Genomic DNA, 23,035 nt, shown 5'->3' with positions numbered 1-23,035 from the left:
ATCTTGTTCGCTGTGTTTGCTGTTGGTTAATTATTGCAATATATGTTTTGAATAAATATCTTGAAATGAAATATCTATATGAGAGATAAGGCTTCATAATAAGCAAAGGAGTTGGAGCAGGGGTAGGGAGCGCAGGCAGTGAGAGAGCGAGAGTGAGCGAAAGAGAGAGAGAGAGAGAGAGAGAGAGAGAGAGAGAGAGAGAGAGAGAGAGAGAGAGAGAGAGAGAGAGAGAGAGAGAGAGAGAGAGAGAGAGAGAGAGAGAGATATTGAGAGAGAGAGAGAGAGAGAGAGAGAGAGAGAGAGAGAGAGAGAGAGAGAGACGGATAGACGGACACACAGACAGACACACAGACAGAGAGTGAGAGAGAGAGAGAGAGAGAGAGAGAGAGAGAGAGAGAGAGAGAGAGAGAGAGAGAGAGCACAATCGGACTTTTGGGGGCTTTCAAAAAGGAGTTCCACTACATACAGCTTGGGGTCAATTTGCCAGGCAGTTAAGCAAGAAAAACAGCACCGTTAGTACCGTACCCTGAAGAGACAGACAGGTTTGTGCATGTACAAGCACCTATCGATCGAGTTTGCCGAACAGAACCCACTCTGTGCACGTTGTTTGCTGTTCTAAAACTGCTGGTGGAGCTTTTCTGCGTTTACATTTTATGTTGTGCTTGCCAGTGTTTCTCAATGCTAGCTGTGCTTTCTGTGACGTTCTTTGTTTAACATTTCATATCTGTGCACTGGAGAATTTACAGTTGTGAAGCGTTTGATTTTTCTTTCTGAGATATTGTTGTTGCTGATTAATGACTATACAAACAGTTAGCGTACTATTGTGTATCATTTTCACAACAAGAAAAAAACAAGAAATAACAATTTGCAATCCATTATTAACCCAAATTAACAAGGCGTCACAAAAACATGTGAGTGTAGAAATGTGGAGAAATGTAGGCTAATGACCTCGGATATTTGATCAAGGTACAATTTCAGCTGCGAATTCAATAAAATGCAATCACGAAATCAATGTTGCGCAGAGCACGATATTGGCACGGCTTGCAGAAACCGTCTGCTACTTGAGATCTAATCTATTGTGCCTAAACAGACAAACCATGTGGCATACCTTACCTAAAAGCCAGGTGACACAGACAGTTACAAAAATGGGTGCACTGTGCATGCGAAGTAAACCTTTTGGCATAGCTGATATATACCTACACGCGAGGGGACACACACACAGTTAAAGAAAAGGGTGTATTGTGCCAAAGAAACAAACCTTTTGGGATAGCTGTAACCTACACGCGAGGTAACACAGACAGTCAAAGAGAAGGGTAAATTGTGCCAAAAAGACAAACCATGTGGCATACCTGTTACCTACACGCGAGGTGACACAGACAGTCAAAGAGAAGGGTAAATTGTGCCTAAAAGACAAACCATGTGGCATACCTGTTACCTACACGCGAGGTGACACAGACAGTCAAAGAGAAGGGTAAATTGTGCCTACAAGACAAACCATGTGGCATACCTGTTACCTACACGCGAGGTAACACAGACAGTCAAAGAGAAGGGTAAATTGTGCCTACAAGACAAACCATGTGGCATACCTGTAACCTACACGCGAGGTAACACAGACAGTCAAAGAGAAGGGTAAATTGTGCCTAAAAGACAAACCATGTGGCATACCTGTTACCTACACGCAAGGTGACACAGACAGTCAAAGAGAAGGGTAAATTGTGCCTAAAAGACAAACCATGTGGCATACCTGTTACATACACGCGAGGTAACACAGACGGTTAAAGAGAAGGGTAAGTTGTGCCTAAAAGACAAACCATGTGGCATACCTGTTACCTACACGCGAGGTAACACAGACAGTCAAAGAGAAGGGTAAATTGTGCCTACAAGACAAACCATGTGGCATACCTGTAACCTACACGCGAGGTAACACAGACAGTCAAAGAGAAGGGTAAATTGTGCCTAAAAGACAAACCATGTGGCATACCTGTTACCTACACGCAAGGTGACACAGACAGTCAAAGAGAAGGGTAAATTGTGCCTAAAAGACAAACCATGTGGCATACCTGTTACCTACACGCAAGGTGACACAGACAGTCAAAGAGAAGGGTAAATTGTGCCTAAAAGACAAACCATGTGGCATACCTGTTACCTACACGCGAGGTGACACAGACAGTCAAAGAGAAGGGTAAATTGTGCCTACAAGACAAACCATGTGGCATACCTGTTACCTACACGCGAGGTGACACAGACAGTCAAAGAGAAGGGTAAATTGTGCCTAAAAGACAAACCATGTGGCATACCTGTTACCTACACGCGAGGTAACACAGACAGTCAAAAAGAAGGGTAAATTGTGCCTAAAAGGCAAACCATGTGGCATACCTGTTACCTACACGCGAGGTGACACAGACAGTCAAAGAGAAGGGTAAATTGTGCCTAAAAGACAAACCATGTGGCATACCTGTTACCTACACGCGAGGTGACACAGACAGTCAAAGAGAAGGGTAAATTGTGCCTAAAAGACAAACCATGTGGCATACCTGTTACCTACACGCGAGGTAACACAGACAGTCAAAGAGAAGGGTAAATTGTGCCTACAAGACAAACCATGTGGCATAACTGTAACCTACACGCGAGGTAACACAGACAGTCAAAGAGAAGGGTAAACTGTGCCTAAAAGACAAACCATGTGGCATACCTGTTACCTACACGCGAGGTGACACAGACAGTCAAAGAGAAGGGTAAATTGTGCCTAAAAGACAAACCATGTGGCATACCTGTTACCTACACGCGAGGTGACACAGACAGTCAAAGAGAAGGGTAAATTGTGCCTAAAAGACAAACCATGTGGCATACCTGTTACCTACACGCGAGGTGACACAGACAGTCAAAGAGAAGGGTAAATTGTGCCTAAAAGACAAACCATGTGGCATACCTGTTACCTACACGCGAGGTGACACAGACAGTCAAAGAGAAGGGTAAATTGTGCCTAAAAGACAAACCATGTGGCATACCTGTTACCTACACGCGAGGTGACACAGACAGTCAAAGAGAAGGGTAAATTGTGCCTAAAAGACAAACCATGTGGCATACCTGTTACCTACACGCGAGGTAACACAGACAGTCAAAGAGAAGGGTAAATTGTGCCAAAAAGACAAACCATGTGGCATACCTGTTACCTACACGCGAGGTAACACAGACAGTCAAAGAGAAGGGTAAATTGTGCCAAAAAGACAAACCATGTGGCATACCTGTTACCTACACGCGAGGTAACACAGACAGTCAAAGAGAAGGGTAAATTGTGCCTAAAAGACAAACCATGTGGCATAGCTGTAACCTACACGCGAGGTAACACAGACAGTCAAAGAGAAGGGTAAATTGTGCCTAAAAGACAAACCATGTGGCATACCTGTTACCTACACGCGAGGTGACACAGACAGTCAAAGAGAAGGGTAAATTGTGCCTACAAGACAAACCATGTGGCATACCTGTAACCTACACGCGAGGTAACACAGACAGTCAAAGAGAAGGGTAAATTGTGCCTAAAAGACAAACCATGTGGCATACCTGTTACCTACACGCGAGGTAACACAGACAGTCAAAGAGAAGGGTAAATTGTGCCTAAAAGACAAACCATGTGGCATACCTGTTACCTACACGCGAGGTGACACAGACAGTCAAAGAGAAGGGTAAATTGTGCCAAAAAGACAAACCATGTGGCATACCTGTTACCTACACGCGACGGGACACACACAGTTAAAGAAAAGGGTGTATTGTGCCAAAGAAACAAACCTTTTGGGATAACTGTAACCTACACGCGAGGTAACACAGACAGTCAAAGAGAAGGGTAAATTGTGCCTACAAGACAAACCATGTGGCATACCTGTTACCTACACGCGAGGTGACACAGACGGTTAAAGAGAAGGGTGTCCTGAAGAAACGCCAGGTATATACTTGATTGGGCTACCTTCCTGCTACATGCAGTGCCGACATTAACCTCGGAAGAACTGAACATGTGTAGTTTGTTAGGGTCGTGGCTGTGTACTAAACTGCTACACATACTCACACAGTGCGAAATACTTTGAGAAATACACATACTTTTACAGTGCATATTAATGAACCATATGAGTGTGTGTGCTCTGAAGTACAACTGAGGTTACTTGGCATACATTCTGGTGTGTTGCGACATGGTACTTGAAAAAACACAAGTCAGCAGTATCAAAGCTTTTCCAGAAAAGTACAAATGAAACATAGGCTTTGAAGGCTCTGCAACAGATCCACAACTGCAGTGTTATAGGGCTAAGCACTTATCGCATTATTTTTTGAAACACGACAGGCGGATTTAATGAATCATGCGACAGCGGATTGTGCGACAAACTTGATTTATACTACCCTTATCACATGTGACAACGTATCTAGGATATGTAGAAGGAAAATACTTAGTGTCTGCTCCTGTCCTGTACAAGTCTTGAAATGCTGAGCAAAAGTCGCATTTTTGCAACGCGGCAGGCGAATTTCAGACAAACTACACCAGCAAACTCCTTTTGACGTTTATTCCACTCGTTGCCAATGGTTAGACAATCAACAAGCCATCTAGGATTGACGATCAAAAGTGGTGTTTATAGACAGGTTTACCGGTATAAAAAGGTGTATTAAAAAACCCCAACAGAACTCCTTCGGAGTTGTTATTGTTAACAAGTGGTCACTGTGAATTAAATAGAAAAAAAAACCCTCCTTCGGCATTGACGTTGTAGACAGTTTGTCAGGTCCTAGGGTGGTCGCATGAGCATGTTCCACTGTTGTTACTGCCATTTCAGAGTGTCTGCTTGAACCAGCGTGCGTTAGAGTTTGGCCAGTGACAAGAAGTGCATTGGCCATGGGGTTTTGTCTGTGTATGAACTCGGCGGATCCAACGGAGGGAGACGATTGACAAGCCATCGACGATTTACGACAGGCTTGTTTCTGTTACCCGGCCCTGTCCAGTGGAAGCAGCTAGTACTCCTTTCAGAGTGCCTGCATGAACCAGTTTGCGTTAGAGTTTGGCCAGTGACAAGGAGTGCATTGCCTTTGGCCATGGGGAGTTTTCTGTGTATGAACTCGGTGGACCCGACAGAGGGGGCCGGGGACGATCCCAACCTGATTATTGACGTGGAGAAAGTACTGGCTGAGTCTGCTTGGAGAATGTTCAGAATCACCTTTGGCAAGTAAGTGTCTTTGATGTTTATTTTTTGCATGGTAGTTGTATTATTTGTTACGGTGTTTTTATTTGTATTTTCTGAAAGAGAGTCAGAGAGAGAGAGAGAGAGAGAGAGAGAGAGAGAGAGAGAGAGAGAGAGAGAGAGGGGGGAGAATGTGTGTGCGTATATGTGTTTGTGTGTGTGTGTGTGTGTGTGTGTTTGTGTGTGTGTGTATGTGTGTGTGTGTGTGTGTGTGTGTGTGTGTGTGTGTGTGTGTGTGTGTGTGTGTGTGACTTTTCACACATATTTGCTGATCAGCGAGATACAATATCCCATAATCATGCATCATAAATGGAAACAAAATCCATGTTCACATTTTGCAATGTTTGCTTTCTTTAAAACGTGCGTGCATTCCTTCTGTCTCAGGATCGAGCGGAGGTTTTTGAAGCGGAAGCGTTACAAGATAGACGTACCCATGAATTATTTCCATTTCGAAGAAGTGGAGAGGAAAATGGTGGGCAGAGCATCACGACTCAAGGACGGCACGACTGGATTCAAACAAAATGGAGGCAGCAAGGTGAGTCATGAGCCACTCCGATCTGAACTTTACTGTCAGTAAATACAATCTCGTTGCATGCATGTAGCCAATTTTTTATTATGACCTTTTGGATGTTTACAGCTAAAATGTTATCACACAAAATCTTCTCAAAAGAAGTAGTAGTAATATTAGTGGTAGCAGTAGTAGTCGTAATAATAGTAGTAGTAGTAGTAGTCGACTCTAAATGCGTAAGTGAGAAGACTAGTCTAGACAAGGCAGATCACATTTAGAACAACAACAAAAACAAAAACAAAAACAAAAACAACAACAACAACAACAACAACAAACAACAACTATAAGCAAAAAAACATCAACAACAGCACCAGCAGAAGCAGCAGCACCACGACCACCGCCAACCACCAACAACATTCACAATATTAACAAGGCAAAACATTTGAATTGAATTGTTTGCTTAACGCCCAGCCGACCACGAAGGGCCATATCAGGGCGGTGCTGCTTTGACATATAACGTGCGCCACACACAAGACAGAAGTCGCAGCACAGGCTTCATGTCTCACCCAGTCACATTATTCTGACACCGGACCAACCAGTCCTAGCACTAACCCCATAATGTCAGACGCCAGGCGGAGCAGCCACTAGATTGCCAATTTTAAAGTCTTAGGTATGACCCGGCCGGGGTTCGAACCCACGACCTCCCGATCACGGGGCGGACGCCTTACCACTAGGCCAACCGTGCCGGTGTAAGGCAAAACAAGGCAAAGGAGTATAAATGTAGTTGACATAACACCATGGGGATACAGTCATGAATACCCCAAAATATTGATACCACTGTTTGAACAAAAGAATCAGGCTGAACCTCATTATCGTTTCTTTCAATCGTCTTCTACTATACACTGTACATTGAAGAGTTCTTTTCTTCATTTGAGCACACTTGTTTATCTAACCAGATGTGACCACTGTGTGTGATATACTATATAATTCTACAAGCAAATATAGAACTCATGGTAAACACAAAATAGTGTTTGCAATGTGTGCTACTATTTTCTAAGTAGAATTATAAAGTATCACACACAGTGTTCACAACTGGTTAAAACAAGTGTTCTCAAAAGTGGAACACTTCAGTTTACAGTGTATCATCTTTCTTACACTCAGCTCCTTTGCAGAGCTTGCTGGCAGGCAAAACTATGGCGAACAGCGACATGACCAGCCCAGGTCAAATCGGTCTGAAGACAGAATTCAACAACGACACGGACGAGAAACAAACCTACACCTTCCAGTTTGAAAAAGTGCGAACAGCCTCTGTGGAAGTGAGCTACCAAAAGGGGTTCTCCATCGGAGCGAAAGCAGACTTCAGTATCGGTCTTCCCAAGGTGCTTGGAGACGGGTCCATCGGCGTTGAGATCGACAAGCAATTACAGGTAAGTGTCTGTACACAGCTCGAAACATATAAAACAAAATTGGATTGAGACGAAAATAGAAATTGACAATCCGGTTGGCAGGATGTTGTCCGTACGTTTCAGTTAAGATCTTGGGTCGAAAATCCTAGGTTTTTGGATTACGCTGAAGGCACAGTACCATTCATCATCTCTATTTGTTGTAGTTAAATAAACTAACCTGACCTGTTTTTAAAAACACTTTTTTGTTCTTTTTTCAAATCATATTAGAATATGTTTCTTCTGTGGATCACATACTGGTCACAATGTCACTGTTGAGGTCTTTGGACTAAAACTCTTAAGTATTTTGCGTCTGTTGGAATAACTTGCGGTTATAGAGCTATTAGTTGTTGTCCGACTGATGCAAACCATGTGAGACCGACAAGCTCTTAAATGTAGGTTTGTCGTTTGAAGCGCACGTGGATCATACGAAATCGTATTCGTATCTTACTTTTTAAATCGATTATCCTAGAAACCAAAAATCTTACTGAAAGGATCTCAAAACATTCAACATCCTTTAATAAAATGAATTTAGCAATGCATACAAACAAACATGTTAGAGCAAGGATTCCCTTGAATTGGAAGAAACATCTTGAAATGTACTATAGTACAGTCGAACCTGCCCTAGCGACCACCTATTTATAGCGACCACCTGCCCAATACGACCACCCAAACGGATCCCCCACGAGTTTTTCTCCTATAAAATGCATCTTTCCACAGCAAAATACCTGTCTCTAAAGATCACTGTTGGGTGACCAAAAAGAGTCCTCCATGAGATTTTCCCTACAAAATACACCTTTCCATAGCGACCACCTGTCTCTAAAGCTCACTGTTGGGTGGTCCTTTGGTTGGCCGTTATAGCCATGTTCGAATATATTTTGTTTTCAGGTGACCAAGGCAAGAGGGGAGAAGTTTGAAGAATCGCTGAAGACGGCTGCAAGCAGTGACATCGTGGTGTCCGCCAGGAGTCGCTACGTGGCAAGCGTTGTCATGGAAGAGCGACCTTTGCTAGCAGATTTCAAGGTTAGTTCAAGGCCACTGTGATAGCAAGATGGCCAAGAGCTTAGTTGGTTATTCAGGTCTGGATGGAGGCAGTGGGGGGTGAGAGTGTGAGGGTAGGGGTTGGGGCTAGTTTTAAAACCTGCTCTTATTCTTCCATGTTTTGAAGTTTAGAGTTTTTGTGGTTTCGTTGGCATCCATGCCTCAGAAAAGCTGATTTTCAAATCTGTATAGCTTTAAACTGTTGCACGTGCCTGTGCTCAAAGGTTGGGCTCCTATCATGATGGACTGATTTCTTTGAAACACATTTTCTGTCCTGTTATTTCTTGGCAAACCTTTACTGAGCAGCCGAGAAACGAAAATTATGAATTATTTACTTCCTGCTTCCTTTATATATTTTTTTTACGTTACTTTTGTTGCGTACCAAGTTTTATGTATTTTGAAGTCAAACTCATAGAAAATGTTCATGTACTTTAAAAAGAAAATCAATCAACAGTTCATGCTTTGTGATTGCAAACCATTTAAGTGTTTAATCATTATCATGTTTGTCTGCTTAAAAGACCGGTGGGTTGACGTACTGTAAATGTAACGTTTATTTTATTCAATAATTAAACGATCCAGTAACCTAAAATGACAAAAAAAGACCAACCAAAAAGGATTCTCATCGCCTATTCAAAAAAAAAAAAAAAATACAAAAAAAAAAGAAGAAAAGAAGAAAACAGTAGAGAGGGTTTGAAGCAGCCTGCATGCAACTGAGGTAAAAACAAAACACACAAAAACAAAGAAAAGAAAAAGCGCTAAAAGGTGAATTCTCTATCCTCACAGATCGTGGTTGAAATGTCCATGCCCGCAAAGAAGGCCCCCATCTACATCACAGACACAAAAACAGGGGACGTCATCTTTGTCAGGTGCGTCAAGAACCTGCCCAGAATGTTCAGCGACTTCAAGGACATTGTGGAGAAGGTCACGGACGCCGAGGGCAAGGTCAGGCCCGACGTGGTCAGGTTCAAGGTCGAGGGGATAGTGGACGGCGTCCAGTTGTCCACACACAAAATAAACTTGTACACCAACGAGTCCATGTCCGCCGCAGAAATGGCTAAGATGGAGAAGGAGGAGGAGGAGAAAGAGAAAGAGAAAGAGAAAGAGAAAGAGAAAGAGAAGTTAAGCTCAGTGCCTGAATCAGAAGAGCTGATTAATTTCAAGTCTTGAAACAGCGCTGCTAAACTTTGTGTGAACGCCTTGCACAGGCCATGTCTACCGAATACCGTGGATAAATTATACTGTGAAAAGGAAGAGAAGGCGAAAGAGAAAGAGAGGTTAAGCTAAGTGCATGAGTCAGAAGAGCTGATTAATTTCAAGTCTTGACACTCTGCTGCTGAATTATGTGTAATCGCTTTGTATGCGCGATGTCTACTGAAGATTGTGGATATATATAATATTATACTATGATTAGAAATATAATGCGAAAAAAAGAGAAGTTGAGCTCATTGCCTGATTGGGAAGAGCTGATTAATTTCAAGTCTTGACAGAATGCTGCTGAACTGTGTGTGAACGCTTTGCACAGGCGATACGGTCTGCTCAAGACCCTGGATGCATTATACTGCGATAAGTCGTCGTTGCTGTTAAGCGTACCCGCTTGTTACAAAGAAGGTGACTCGGACGTCCAAATGGGAAGATTATGTGCACGACCGTTTTCATTCACCCTGCCATAAAGGGAACCGTACCTCGTTTTCGGAGGAATTTTGATGAGTGAAAAATGGTGAAAATTGAGAAAAAGGCCTCTACCGGATGGCTACACTTCGTGACCTGATTCGCTGGTATCTGTGTTAATATGAGAACCACTGCATCTGTGTTAATTTAATTGTGATAAACTTGTATCTGCCATAATCTGTGATTTACCTGTATCCGTTGTAAGTTTTGATTCGCCTGTATCCGTGAGTATAATGCTATAAGTGAGTCCCTGGCAAGTGGTATTTGTCAAGTTAACTTAAGAAATGATAGGAAAGACGTTAGAAGAGTTGTTTGGTGTGATTAATTGCATTGACTTGCTTTGGTCAGGATAGTATTTCACTTTTAATCGAAATTAGTCGGTAATTAACACGAGTGACTTGTCATCCGCAGACGGTGTTAGGGAATATGTTAAAACAAAACCTCACATGATTATGGTAACACTTTGGAATCAAAAGGTGAAGGTGTTGGAGCTAGACATGCAGGTTACACGACCTGAAGTGCGAATGTGTTCATTTAGCTCTCGTACGAGAGAGAGAGAGAGAGAGAGAGAGAGAGAGAGAGAGAGAGAGAGAGAGAGAGAGAGAGAGAGAGAGAGAGAGGGAGGGAGAGAGAGAGGGAGAGAGGGAGAGAGAGAGAGAGGGAGGGAGAGAGGGAGGGAGAGAGAGAGAGAGAGAGAGAGACTGACAGAGAGAGAGAGAGGGAGAGAGAGAGAGAGAGAGAGAGAGAGAGAGAGAGAGAGAGAGAGAGAGAGAGAGAGTAAACTGAGACTGATCTTAATTATACAAGGATACAGATTTCAGGCTGGGCTTTTTCTTACAATTTGTCCTTGGGACAATAGAGAGAGAGAGAGAGAGAGAGAGAGAGAGAGAGAGAGAGAGAGAGAGAGAGAGAGAGAGAGAGAGGGACAGAGAGAGACACAGAGAGAGAGGATGTCAGAGCTAGCCAGAAAGACAAAAAGATAGAGAGAGACAGTAAGAGACAACAAGAGACAGAGGGACAGAGAAAGCTCGAGACAGAAAGACATATTGGGACACAGAGAGAGATGCATGGGTGTGTGAAAGATTTCCGCTATGGACATGGATCTGTTGAGATTGTGTCGAAGGTTCAAATTTCCATCGAAGTCATGATTCAAGTTTCCGCGTAAATGTGTCTCTGTTACGATGTGTCCTAAGATTCACATGTCTATCATGCACATGTTTTTTTTTTTTAGTTGTGTGGAAGGATTTATACTGCTTATGGCTATTATTCTGCTGGTGTGTGTGAGAAGATGAATATGTTTCGGCTTTGATGTGTGGAAGGATTCACATCAACTATGGATAGAATTCCGTTTTGTTGTGTGGAAGGAATCACATTACCTATGGATAGTGTTCCGTTTGGTTGTACAGAACGACTTACATTCCTACACTATTATGGTTGGATTGGATGTGTCGATGATTCCCCTAAACCATGGATGTAGCTGCATGTTTGTGATACCACGAGAAAAAAAGGAAGTACACCCGAAAAGGTTGTTCGGCTAGTGGTCTCACCAAAGCCTGTCAGACGGTCTATTTTGAAATGGAAATGGAAAATATCACATGGAACGATATGCTTTGTGTTGTTCTTTCTGAATATTCTGCGAAGTATACAAAGCTTAACGACTGATTTGAAGCAACAGGAGGCATAACATTTGTGTGGGGACCATCGGCGTAAAACTCTACCCGTTTGAGTTCGACTCAGAGACACCAGTCTGGAAAGTCTTTGACTCTGTTACAGGTAGGATCACACGATGTCCTGTGTTGTGCTTGTCCTTTTTGTCAAATTTTAAAATAAAACTGTTCAAAGCTATGTTTTCTCCAAACACGACATCGATGATGGTGAAACTGGTGATGCTGATGGTGGTGGTGATGATGATGATGATGATGATGATGATGATAATGATGACGATCATGATGTCTCTTTTCCTTTCTTTTTTTGTTTAAACACACACACACACACACACAAACACACACACACACACACACACACACACAGACACACACACACACAGAAACACACACACACACACAGAGAGAACACACACACACACACACACACAAACACACACACATCGCAGAAAAGAAGAATAGTGGAAGAAAAATAGTGGAAAAAAGCTGGAAAGATGAATAGAAAGAAAAGAAGTACAGAAGAATGAAAAAAATGATAAAAAGAAAAGAAGAAATAAAGAAAGGGAGTGTGTAATAATAGCGCAACAGCAACAAAAACCAACAGCAATGACGTACATCAAGAGCATATCATTGACAATCCAACAAAACAACCAAGACCCGAAGACGGTCAGTTACAAAATTTTATTCCTCGAATTGACATCATTTTCGGTGACAATAAAGATAAAACTCACAAGTAGGCTTGAATGAGAAATCTTAATGTTCAGTTTAATGATTAGCGGCAAAATAGTTAACCTGACTTGTAAAGGTTAATCAGCAGCGTTTGAATTATAAACTAAATAGGTAATATTAATTGCATGATCAGTGGTTGAACGGTAAATCTAACTAAAAACTGTGCATTCTATCAGCAGTGTATGAGCGGTAATCCTAATTGGAACGTGTATTAAGCAGTGTCGAAAAAGTCAACCTAATTGGTAATGTAAACGTCATCAGCAGGGATTGCCTAATAAACCGAATTGGTGAACCTAAACTTTATAACTAGTGTTAGAATGGTAAATGTAAACTGTGTGAGGAGTGTTTGAAAATAAACCTAGCATACCAATGAACACATCACGAACATTTTTAGAGCTAATAAATATTGATTAAATAGTGAATATGAATGTTAACTTTAAACAGCAATGGTAAAATAAAGGACGTTGTGATGTTTATTAGAAAATACCCATTGTCAGTGCCTTAATTCTCAAGAACCCAACTCAAGAACCCAACGCTAACCCAACTCTAAAAACGGCAACACAAATGCAGTACATAGATAGGAACATTTTCAGAAGATATACATTGCTAATTTCTTGTTACACTATTTCTGTATGTGCCCACGGTGGTCATTTTACCCACCCCCTACCAACGATTCTGAAGTAACTCCGTCACTGTCTCTTGTAAAAATCCAGTACAGACCTTCTAACTCAATTATTGCTGTCGCCATTACTTGAGAATTAGCAGCTCACACGCTGTGTCTTCCTTCCGCCATAATTGTATCTCCACTTGTGCGAGTTTTAGCCCTAAAAGTGCTTGTGAATGTTTCATATTGGGATTAATAATACGTTCCATTAATTAATCTTGTTTGTTGGTATAGTTTGCCAACTATAGAGATTTGCCGAATTACTCTCTCCAACGGTGTACCGTCTACTTATAGTTTCTGTTCCTAATGACAACCGCAGTGTCCTGTTTTTCCTGTTGTGACCAGACTAGTCAAAGAGTAACATGCACGCAATTGCGATGAAACAATATGCATGAAAGGATCATGTGTCAGCGTCATCAAACCACAAAGTATTTCTTCAGGTCTGGCATCGTTTTGTGATTTCCTTTCTTCAGTGTCCATTTGCAGAAGCCCTCATCCAGTTTAGGTTTTTGACCCTGGAATCGAACACACACACACACACACACACACACACACACACACACACACACACACACACACGCACACACACACACACACACACACACACACACATTCAGCCCAGGCTGTTAAAAAATGTTTGGATATTAATTGTTTATTATGTTATCCATACGTAATCATAGTAGCTACAACCGACACTAGTAAATCATCATATCATTTTCACAGCTTAAACTATCCAAATAATGTTATCTTGACGCATTAGTTTCAGCTTGTTCTTCGAAATTGAATTGTACTTTTTTTTTCAAAATGTAAGTTAAATGATAAGAAAAGTGTCTATCATTGAACTATTTTTGGTGTTGTCAAATTGCTGTAACAATTAACGATAATTGTAGTGAAGACACCAATATTGAGACCTTTTTTTGCCGAATCTAACTTTGAGAAGTTCAAGGGATATTCAGTATGCTGTAGTTTGGACACACATGTAACGGTAAACTCCAAAATACAAAAAAAGCTAAAGAAGTCGATGTGAGTAGGATAAGGCCAAAAAGAAAAATATGTCTGTTTCCGGTAACCCGACCGACCCTATTTTTAAGCGCCGACCCCAAAGGTTTTTTTTTCGCTTTTCGCACAAAAACAAAACAAAAAAACCGGGAGGTAATCGGTCGATGAGACTTCACAATCGAAGAGACTTACCTCCCGTTTCCTTCGTCACGTAAAAAGACGTTAACAAAAGGTTAAAAAAAAGAAGAAAAAAAAAGACCGACCGACCCTATTTTTTTCGGCGATGATACCGGAAACAGACATATTTTTCTTTTTGGCCTAACGGCTGCTGTCAGCAAACTCTTGTGCGTTAGATTCCCGATTATGTTCATAGAAAATATACTTGATCAATTCTGACAATCATCCGTAACGCTGGCAGACGAAACTCATGCACAAATAAGAACTGAAATAATGATGTAATCGGGCAAAAGGTGTACAAGTTTCACCAACTTTCAGGGACAACCACGACCACAGACACAGTGCGCGGATGAGTTAAAGTCTGTAGAAAGTACCCAAATAGAGTGCTTAGAATTGCAATTTTCCCCGAGTACGCAGTAGGAGGGTCCAGCAGACTTTTATTGTGTGTCTGTGTATCTGTCTGTCTGTCTCGACTTAACAGCTTATTGCTGGGAAACTACTGGGCGCAGTTCGTTCAAAAGTTGATACACTAACTTGATGATAGGTCCGATTGATCGTATTAAAACTTCATAATGTTACCTGGGACCTAAATGCCCCAAAAACACAAAAGTTCTTGACGGTTGGACGAATTCAATCGGAGCGACAGCCAGCCATTGAGCTGATAGAACAGCCGAACGCGTGCGTCATGAAAAGCATGCGTATCGCTCATGGGCTCATAGAACCGCCCAGTCAGCCAGCGACAACCAGGCTTTGCGTGCGTGCGTGCTTTGCGTGCGTGTGCCACTGCGCGACCTAATTTTATGAAGCAGCAACGTTAGCAGTCTAGTCATTTGAGTTCACTGCCAATGGCTTGATGGAAAGCGCGTCCGACTATGGCCAAAGTGATCCGGGTTCGATTCCCGGCATGAGCGGTCTAATTGTTTTTTTGTTTTTTTTTAATTCTTGTTTACTATTGTTTATTATTAACGTTTTAATGTTTAATTTTACTCTAATAGTTTTTTTTTAATGTGTAAAATAAATAAATAATTTTTTTTTTTAAATCCACGTGCACAAGACAAAAACTTTCATACTGGGGGAGCGAGCCAGTCTGAAGAGTACTCGGGTCCAGCGCCAGCGTTTTTTATTGGACGTTCAAACACTGATGTTAAGGTCTTTCTCAGTGGCATTATTTTAAGTACTTTTTAATCGAACTGGTCGATTTAAGACCGTTTTGGGGGGGGAAGGTATCCCTTTAAACTGAGAAGTAAAAGTAGTGATATATACCTTGTCCAGATCCTTCCAGATGGCTCCTGGAATAGGTCCTGAATTGTGGAACAAATTCTTGCACTTGAATTTGACGATTATGGACCTGAAAAAAGTCGCGCAAAGCAAATAACAGACATTTAGTCAATCTCTGGGCCTTACAGTATAAACATGAACGCACAGCATTTTTGCCACCAAGACTAGTTAATCATAAACATCACCAAAACATGATTGCATCACATTATACACTCACATTAAAGCACTTTTTCTCGTGTCATTTCATTTAAATTTTCTATGCCAGTTAAGGCCGTTCAGGTACCGTTCTGGATCACCTTTCGGATTTAAGATTTATTTTACAGGGATCCCAAGGCCAGTTCAGTGCCCGGTCTTCAGATGTAGCAAGCATATAATGCAAGTGGTATATCATACTCTCTATTACCTCTATGAGGAGAAGAAATGAAGAAGAAACAAAACTTGACTAAACGTAAAAATCAACCGGTCACTTCAGGAAATATAAAGCAAAGGGAGGTAACTCTGACTTTGTTATACATTGAAGGGAGGTAGCTCTTCTTATGTTGGCATGCCTGATCAGTCTTTACAGAATATATAGAATCGATGTTTCTCAAGTATTATTCAAGAATGTTTTTAAGGAAGGAAGATAACTGAAGTCAAAGTTATTTTTCAGCAAAAAGGTTGTGTTGATGGTAATACGGCTTTTACCCTGTCTCCCAGCCTTCTAATCCAAATGTATAAGCTTATTCTTTCAAAATATTATTTTCTTATCCACATTGGAATACGATTCTAGAGGTTTCGGAGAGAAGGGAGATCAGAAACACTGACTGATAGTAACTTGAATAATAATTAAAATGATAATAATAATAATATAATAATAAGAATAAGAAGAAGAAGAAGAAGAAGAAGAAGAAGAAGAAGATGATGAAAAAAACTCTTTACTGACTTCACATTCTAGAAAGATGATACGGTAATTGATCTGACGTCCATGTTTTACAAATAACGTATAACATATCTAATATATAAACTGGACAAAGACCTCAAGAGTGTAACGACACTGTGCTTTTGTGAATGATTGTGATTTCTTTTTTAGGAAACGTCAGTTGAAAACCCCCACACAAAACCAACCAAGTAACCAACCAAACCAACCACCTATCATGGGTTCAAGTGCTAGTCTTTCGGATGAGACGAAAAACCGAGGTCCCTTCGTGTACACTACATTGGGGTGTGCACGTTAAAGATCCCACGATTGACAAAAGGGTCTTTCCTTGCAAAATTGTATAGGCATAGATAAAAATGTCCACCAAAATACCCATGTGACTTGGAATAATAGGCCGTGAAAAGTAGGATATGCGCCGAAATGGCTGCGATCTGCTGGCCGATGTGAATGCGTGATGTATTGTGTAAAAAAATTCCATCTCACACGGCATAAATAAATCCCTGCGCCTTGAATATGTGCGCGATATAAATTGCATAAAAAAATAATAATAAAAAAAATCCCTGCGCTTAGAACTGTACCCACGGAATACGCGCGATATAAGCCTCATATTGATTGATTGATTGATCATACATCCACCCACCCATCCAATTAAAAACCAAACAAAACAAATCAAAATCAACAACAAATAAATTGTGCAACACTCAACTTACTCATCTGGTTGCTTTTCCGGGGTAATTTCGATGTCTTCAATTGTCACCTCGTCATCAAGTTCGCCATAAACAAGCATAACCTCATTCGGTTTCTTCGGGTCCTGTTTAAGACCGCAGTCCACTGGAAGATAACGTTGTAAGGTTAAACATCATCGGGGAATGACCTACCTCTTACCATTCTGTTTGAATTTATAAACTGGTTTTGACTTTTTTTAAAAGTAATTTTTTCACCAACATATGTTTGAACACATGCATAATGAAACAAACAAGGACATCAAGCATCAACAACAACAATAACAACAACAACAACAACAACAACAACAACAACAACAACTACACAAGTGGACCACCACTAACAACAACAACAACAACAACAACAACAACAACAACAACAACAACAACAACAACAACAACAACAACAACAACAACAACAACAACAACAACATCGATTTAATTCAGTTGAATAGAACGTTTGTTCTTTGCCCCAACAGTGATATGTTACGTGCAATATTCAGAATATAATACTTCTTCTTCTTCTTCTGCGTTCGTGGGCTGAAACTCCCACGTACACTCGTGTTTTTGCACGACTGGATTTGTACGTGCATGGCCGTTTTTACCCCGCCATTTAGGCAGCCATACGCCGCTTTCGGAGAAAGCATGCAGGGTATTTTCGTGTTTTTATAACCCACCGAACTCTGACATGGATTACAGAATCTTTTCCGTGCGCACTTGGTCTTGTGCTTGCGGGTACACACGAATAAGGCACTTGCAGGTCTACACATAAGTTGACCTGGGAGATTGGAAAAATCTCCACCTTTATCCACCAAGCGCGTCCGGGATTCGAACCCACAACCTTCCGCTGTGGAGCCCGGCGTCTTACCACCAAGCCATTGCAAATTAAGTTTGGAATCAAACGAATTCTTGGTTTAACATTCAAACTATAACCACATTGCTTCATTTTTTTAATACAAATCTCAACTTTGTGTTATAAATGTTACCTACCTGGTTCAAGCGTTTTGTCACCCATTTTGCCTTGTACGTTTGTTTAACCTGTTGACAAAATCGTAATTGTGACCCTCCACCACGAAATGAGTCGCATGTCACCTCGCGCGGTTCTGCGCTAGGCGTAATACAAGCCCGGGGATTGTCTAGTAACAGTGTGAGGGTCACCTTAGTCACAGGCTTATAACTCAAACAGTTTTCGATCTTTTCTAAAACGGTTTTCACCACTGTATAGAGCATAAAAAAGTCTTCAGAAAAATGTAAAAATATGCAAATCATGCAAAGGTGACATGCGACTCATTTCGTGGTGGGGGGTCACAATTAGAAAAAGAAACGCAGCATGTAAGAATTTAAACAAGTATGAATCTGGTCATTAGCTACTCTTTATTCGCTTATGTTGTATTCATATTAACTTGCATAAACAATAATTTGCCCAGGTTGAAACATGTTCGGCTATAAACAAATGTTGGTGTTATGTTTACTTCGGTGATAATATGACTCCAAATTCTAAGACAAATGGCCTAGTCACACTAGCACCATTTTTTAAATTAAAAAAAAAGTTTTTTAATCAAAGATGTAATACTGTCTAAAATGTATTGAGAATTGTGCTTCGGATTTCAAACAAGTTGTATACGTTCATAACATACAAAAACCCCGGCATATCATGTATCAATGTAAAGGTTACTAAGTGCTCAATCTGCGGTCTTTTTCAAACTGAGAATAGGGAAGACGAAATACAGTTATATTATTTGATTGTGTGAGTAGAATAAACCAGAAAAAACATCTCTATGCTGTTAATTTCAAAGTTACTACAAGCGAAATACTAATTCTCAGTAATTATTAGGCAACCTGTTCATTCCTTCTGTTGACAATGCTTACGCTTGTGCACAATGTGACAGAAATACAAATGTCTGTTTTCGGCGTAATTTCAAAGCATACGTCGGCATGAACATTTTCACATTCCGGTTATCAGACCAGGGTTTTTTTCATCACAAATTCTTTTCCTGTTTCTTTGGTGGTTGTATGGTGGGTCTTTTTCGTGATAATTGGTCATCTTGGTTCAGTTATCATTCAAAAAAAGAAAAAAAGAAAAAAAAGATGCAAACACGTTCACTTACCAGGAATATTGCGAAGAAAAGTTTGGTCTGCGGATTCCTGTGTGAAGTCCGCTCCAAAATGTCCGATAGAGAGCAGGGGACTCATGTCCTTGTAGAAAAAGGAATTCGAGAAGCTCCGGCGCATGCGCACTGCCATCCCTGGAAAATTTTCTCATGAAACACGTTTCCTGATTGGTTAGTCTTTTGACCGAACGAGTTTGATTGACAAATTGCACAAGGTACATCCTGTACATTTTGTATCACGTGGGCATCCATTTCGACCATGTGACCATTTACGTGAAGATTCATTGGTTGAAATCCTGGTTGTGTAATGACATTTACAATTTAGTACCATCCCCATCACGTGGGTTCATTTAAATGCACGTGGTTTCTGTCAGCCAGAAGGAACTATTTGCCTTCGTTGGATATATATAATAGATATTGCACTTTGGCAAACATTTCATGATATATTCTCCCAATGGCTTTCTTGTCCTGTAAAGGAAACATTGCTGATGTCATATATGACGTGTCTACTTTTTCCCCGTATGCCGCTATCCGTCGGACGTTTCTGGAGATCAGGTAGTTCCAGAAATGGCCTCTACCTCCATCCCTAGCCCACCTTATACCCATCCACCCGACTCCTTGTATCTTGGACACAAGAAGATATATCGTCATCGCTAATTATGCGATTGGGTTTTCACAACCAACTTCGATCACTTTGTGTAAGGTACTATAGTTAGTTCTAGTCTTTTATGACTACAAGTTATTTTAAATGCGTTTTATACTACTGCAGGGTTTTGAGTGCTGATATGTTAGCGAATTCTTCCCTTCAGGGTGACGCATACACTTCCACCCCCACCCCTCTCCCCAACATTGGAAATGGAGTATGACCGGCTTAATGGTGGGAGGAAAAGGACCATGCAGTCAAAAGTCCACTCATGAAAAAATTTCCGCGAGTGCACCTGGGAGTCGAAGCCCTCGAACACGAAAGAAGAAGAAGGAAGAAGAAGAGTAATGCGTATAATGTATGCCCTTCTCAAAAACCTATAAATTACCCACATGGCAATAGATTCTTACCGTCATTGTGTATTTAAGGACGTGAGCTTCCGTTAAACTCCTTGTAGCCTTCGTTTTTTTGGTTATTGCAACATGCTTGCAGATTGACAGCTTATTAGTTTAACTTGATCAGGTACAGATTCCTAGCAAAGTTCCGCTTCCGCTTCAGAATATTTTAAAATAGTCGAAATTAATTTTTATGTTTCTGCCTTTATATAAACCTTACTTGGCATCGTGTTCCGACAAGATACATCATAATTAACAACTTACTACTGCATTTTTCTTAATCTCTATTTCACACAAAATATATGCTCTGGTGCACATTTTCAAAATTATATTTGTGTTTCTAGGGACATAACCACCTAAAACAACCTAAAATACCAATTTCTTGTCGCTGCACGATGTACCTGATTAAGTCAAATAATTGCATCCTTTAATAAACAATACCAGAGGTAATGGCTAATTTCAGAAAACTGATCCAACACATCCACTTCCACAAGATCTTGAATATAACAACATGATTTTGGCAACATTTTAGGTAGTTCTTTAATCTTGACTGAGATGTTCTTGTACTACCGCAGCTACTTGATTTTCTTAATTTGTACATGCATTATGTTTCCTTAAAAGTTTTTTTCTTTTCTTTTTAATACACATGAACATATCATACAGCATTCACAAGGTTTATCAACAGGCAGAAATGACTGAACATTCATTTACTTCACATAAAGACACACACATACCTGGACAATATGGTGGGTGGGGTTAAGAGGGGGGGGGAGGGGGGTAGGTGGGTCGGGTGGGGACGGTGGTCACACTTTGGAATCTACTGGCACAGTGGCAGCATATATAGCCTCAATATATTCAAAGGGTACAATTATAGGCGTAAACATTGTCTTGATATTATGCTCCTTAATGTGCAGGTAATATTCCCCGTCTTTGGGATTTCATGTCCTCTCGAGCTTAGGCCCAAAACAAAAATGATGCTGACGTTACAGATGATGTGTCCTCCTGAATTGTGACGTCTTTGATCAATAGGAAAATCAGCTCCAGCAATCATTGGTGTAATGATATTTTCAGAACCAGTTTCCACTCTGTACTTTTAAACAGCATATCACCTTTACTCATGCCACCAAAAAAGAATGAAAATCAAAAGGAAATTCCCTGGAAATCAGACGTTGGGATCCTGCCAAAATCATAGATTGACTGTATAGATTAGTAAGATTTGTCGTACTGTTTTATTTCCTTTCATTTTCAAGTCAGTGCTGCCAAAAGAACGTAACTTTTTTGACTTGGTATTCCTTATGTGTGCTGGTACATATGACAAGTAGGAGTGTGCCAAGTTCTGCTGAGTTAATAATTATGACGTCTGTGACTATAACGTTTGCACATAATATTACGTGGACTTCCAGACATTCTCCCGAAACCCCGATTACCGAAATAACTCTCACTCTCTACTCTAGATTCCACACAGAGCAACCACATTACTTCAATTCTCGCTCCCCGCCACACCCCTCATCGATCCACTATGATCTGGTCTGTTAGTCAAACAACAGCGATTCACTCGTCTCACATTTAGAATGTGTGTTGTACAAATGTTGTCATTGATTTCTCACACTACAAACGCACGTGGCACAGAGCAGACTACTAACTAGTTCATTTACAAAACAACAACATCAAAACACAACAACAACAACAACAACAACAACAACAACAACAACAACAACAACAACAACAACAACAACAAAAACAATAACAACTATAAAGTATGGCGATAGATACGATTTGAATAGTATATTTGAAAATGAAATGTACATTAGAAGATTGTGAGTATTGTATAAGTCGAGATGAGGTGAAGTGATTTGTGACGTTTGTGAATATTATAAGATGTTTGATAAGTTGTTGACAGACCTGCGTTTTTGTTGGTCCGAGGGGGAGCATATCGTCTTTTGTTTCATATTTATTGACCGCGATGCCCCCCGAAGACCGACAAAAAAGCTGGTCTCAAACAAACCACCAAACATCGTTTTTTTTCATCATTTTGGTAGTGAGAAAATAAGTGCACAATCAACACAGGGAGCCATGCTTTGAAACACGAGTAGCGTTTTGATAACCACACGAGTTCCGTTTTGATAATCACTGGCAATCAAAGCTGGCGTGTGAAAGCAACTTTCTGTGTTTTTGAGTTTATAAAATGTTGGGATGAATATGTAAGGTTTGAGGATGCACAGTTCTGTAGGTTCATCTCGGTATTCCACCGCCTCGGTTTTCAGTTGTAAATATTAAGCTTAGTGATCGAATGTGGAAGCTACGTTGGGTCAAAGGTCACAGAAGATTTGCGTCGTGCAGCGAAGGAAAGAATCGCGATCTTGTTTCCGACTCAGTACCTCTTTGTTTTTCATTAGACCTGTCATTCTGCTTGCTCGGCTTTGTTAGATGTTTGCATGTCTTGTTGCTATTTTCTTTGTTTTTATTATATTTAGTCAAGTTTTGACTAAATATTTTAACGTAGAGGGGGGAATCGAGACGAGGGTCGTGGTGTATGTGTGTGTGTGTGTGTGTGTGTGTGTGTGTGTGTCTGTGTGTGTGTGTAGAGCGATTCAGACCAAACTACTGGACCGATCTTTATGAAATTTGACATGAGAGTTCCTGGGTATGAAATCCCCGAACGTTTTTTTCATTTTTTTGATAAATGTCTTTGATGACGTCATATCCGGCTTTTCGTGAAAGTTGAGGCGGCACTGTCACGCCCTCATTTTTCAACCAAATTGGTTGAAATTTTGGTCAAGTAATCTTCGACGAAGCCCGGGGTTCGGTATTGCATTTCAGCTTGGTGGCTTAAAAATTAATTAATGACTTTGGTCATTAAAAATC

At 40.8% G+C, this 23,035-nt stretch overlaps 2 protein-coding genes across 2 annotated transcripts; one reads left to right on the top strand and one right to left on the bottom strand.

Moving 5' to 3' along the window:
• Positions 1-4,402: 4,402 nt before the first annotated feature.
• LOC138945668 (uncharacterized) lies at positions 4,403-10,292 on the top strand. Its single transcript, XM_070317158.1, has 5 exons — positions 4,403-5,198; positions 5,598-5,748; positions 6,894-7,148; positions 8,052-8,186; positions 8,988-10,292. Exons 1-5 carry the CDS (start codon positions 5,068-5,070, stop codon positions 9,369-9,371), a joined length of 1,056 nt encoding a protein of 351 aa, XP_070173259.1. The 5' UTR covers positions 4,403-5,067; the 3' UTR covers positions 9,372-10,292.
• Positions 10,293-12,202: 1,910 nt separating this feature from the next.
• On the bottom strand, positions 12,203-19,278 carry LOC138945667 (uncharacterized). Its single transcript, XM_070317156.1, has 5 exons — positions 19,130-19,278; positions 18,012-18,059; positions 17,010-17,130; positions 15,369-15,453; positions 12,203-13,444 (listed from the first exon to the last, which is right to left on the bottom strand). The coding sequence occupies exons 2-5, from the start codon at positions 18,034-18,036 to the stop codon at positions 13,346-13,348; spliced, it is 330 nt and encodes a 109-aa protein (XP_070173257.1). The 5' UTR covers positions 18,037-18,059; positions 19,130-19,278; the 3' UTR covers positions 12,203-13,345.
• Between the last annotated feature and the right edge of the window lie 3,757 nt (positions 19,279-23,035).

Source organism: Littorina saxatilis, linkage group LG13, assembly GCF_037325665.1.
Source record: "Littorina saxatilis isolate snail1 linkage group LG13, US_GU_Lsax_2.0, whole genome shotgun sequence".
NCBI lineage: Eukaryota > Metazoa > Mollusca > Gastropoda > Littorinimorpha > Littorinidae > Littorina > Littorina saxatilis.
Note: the sequence above shows the minus strand (reverse complement) of the source record. Positions and strands in the feature narration are given on the sequence as shown.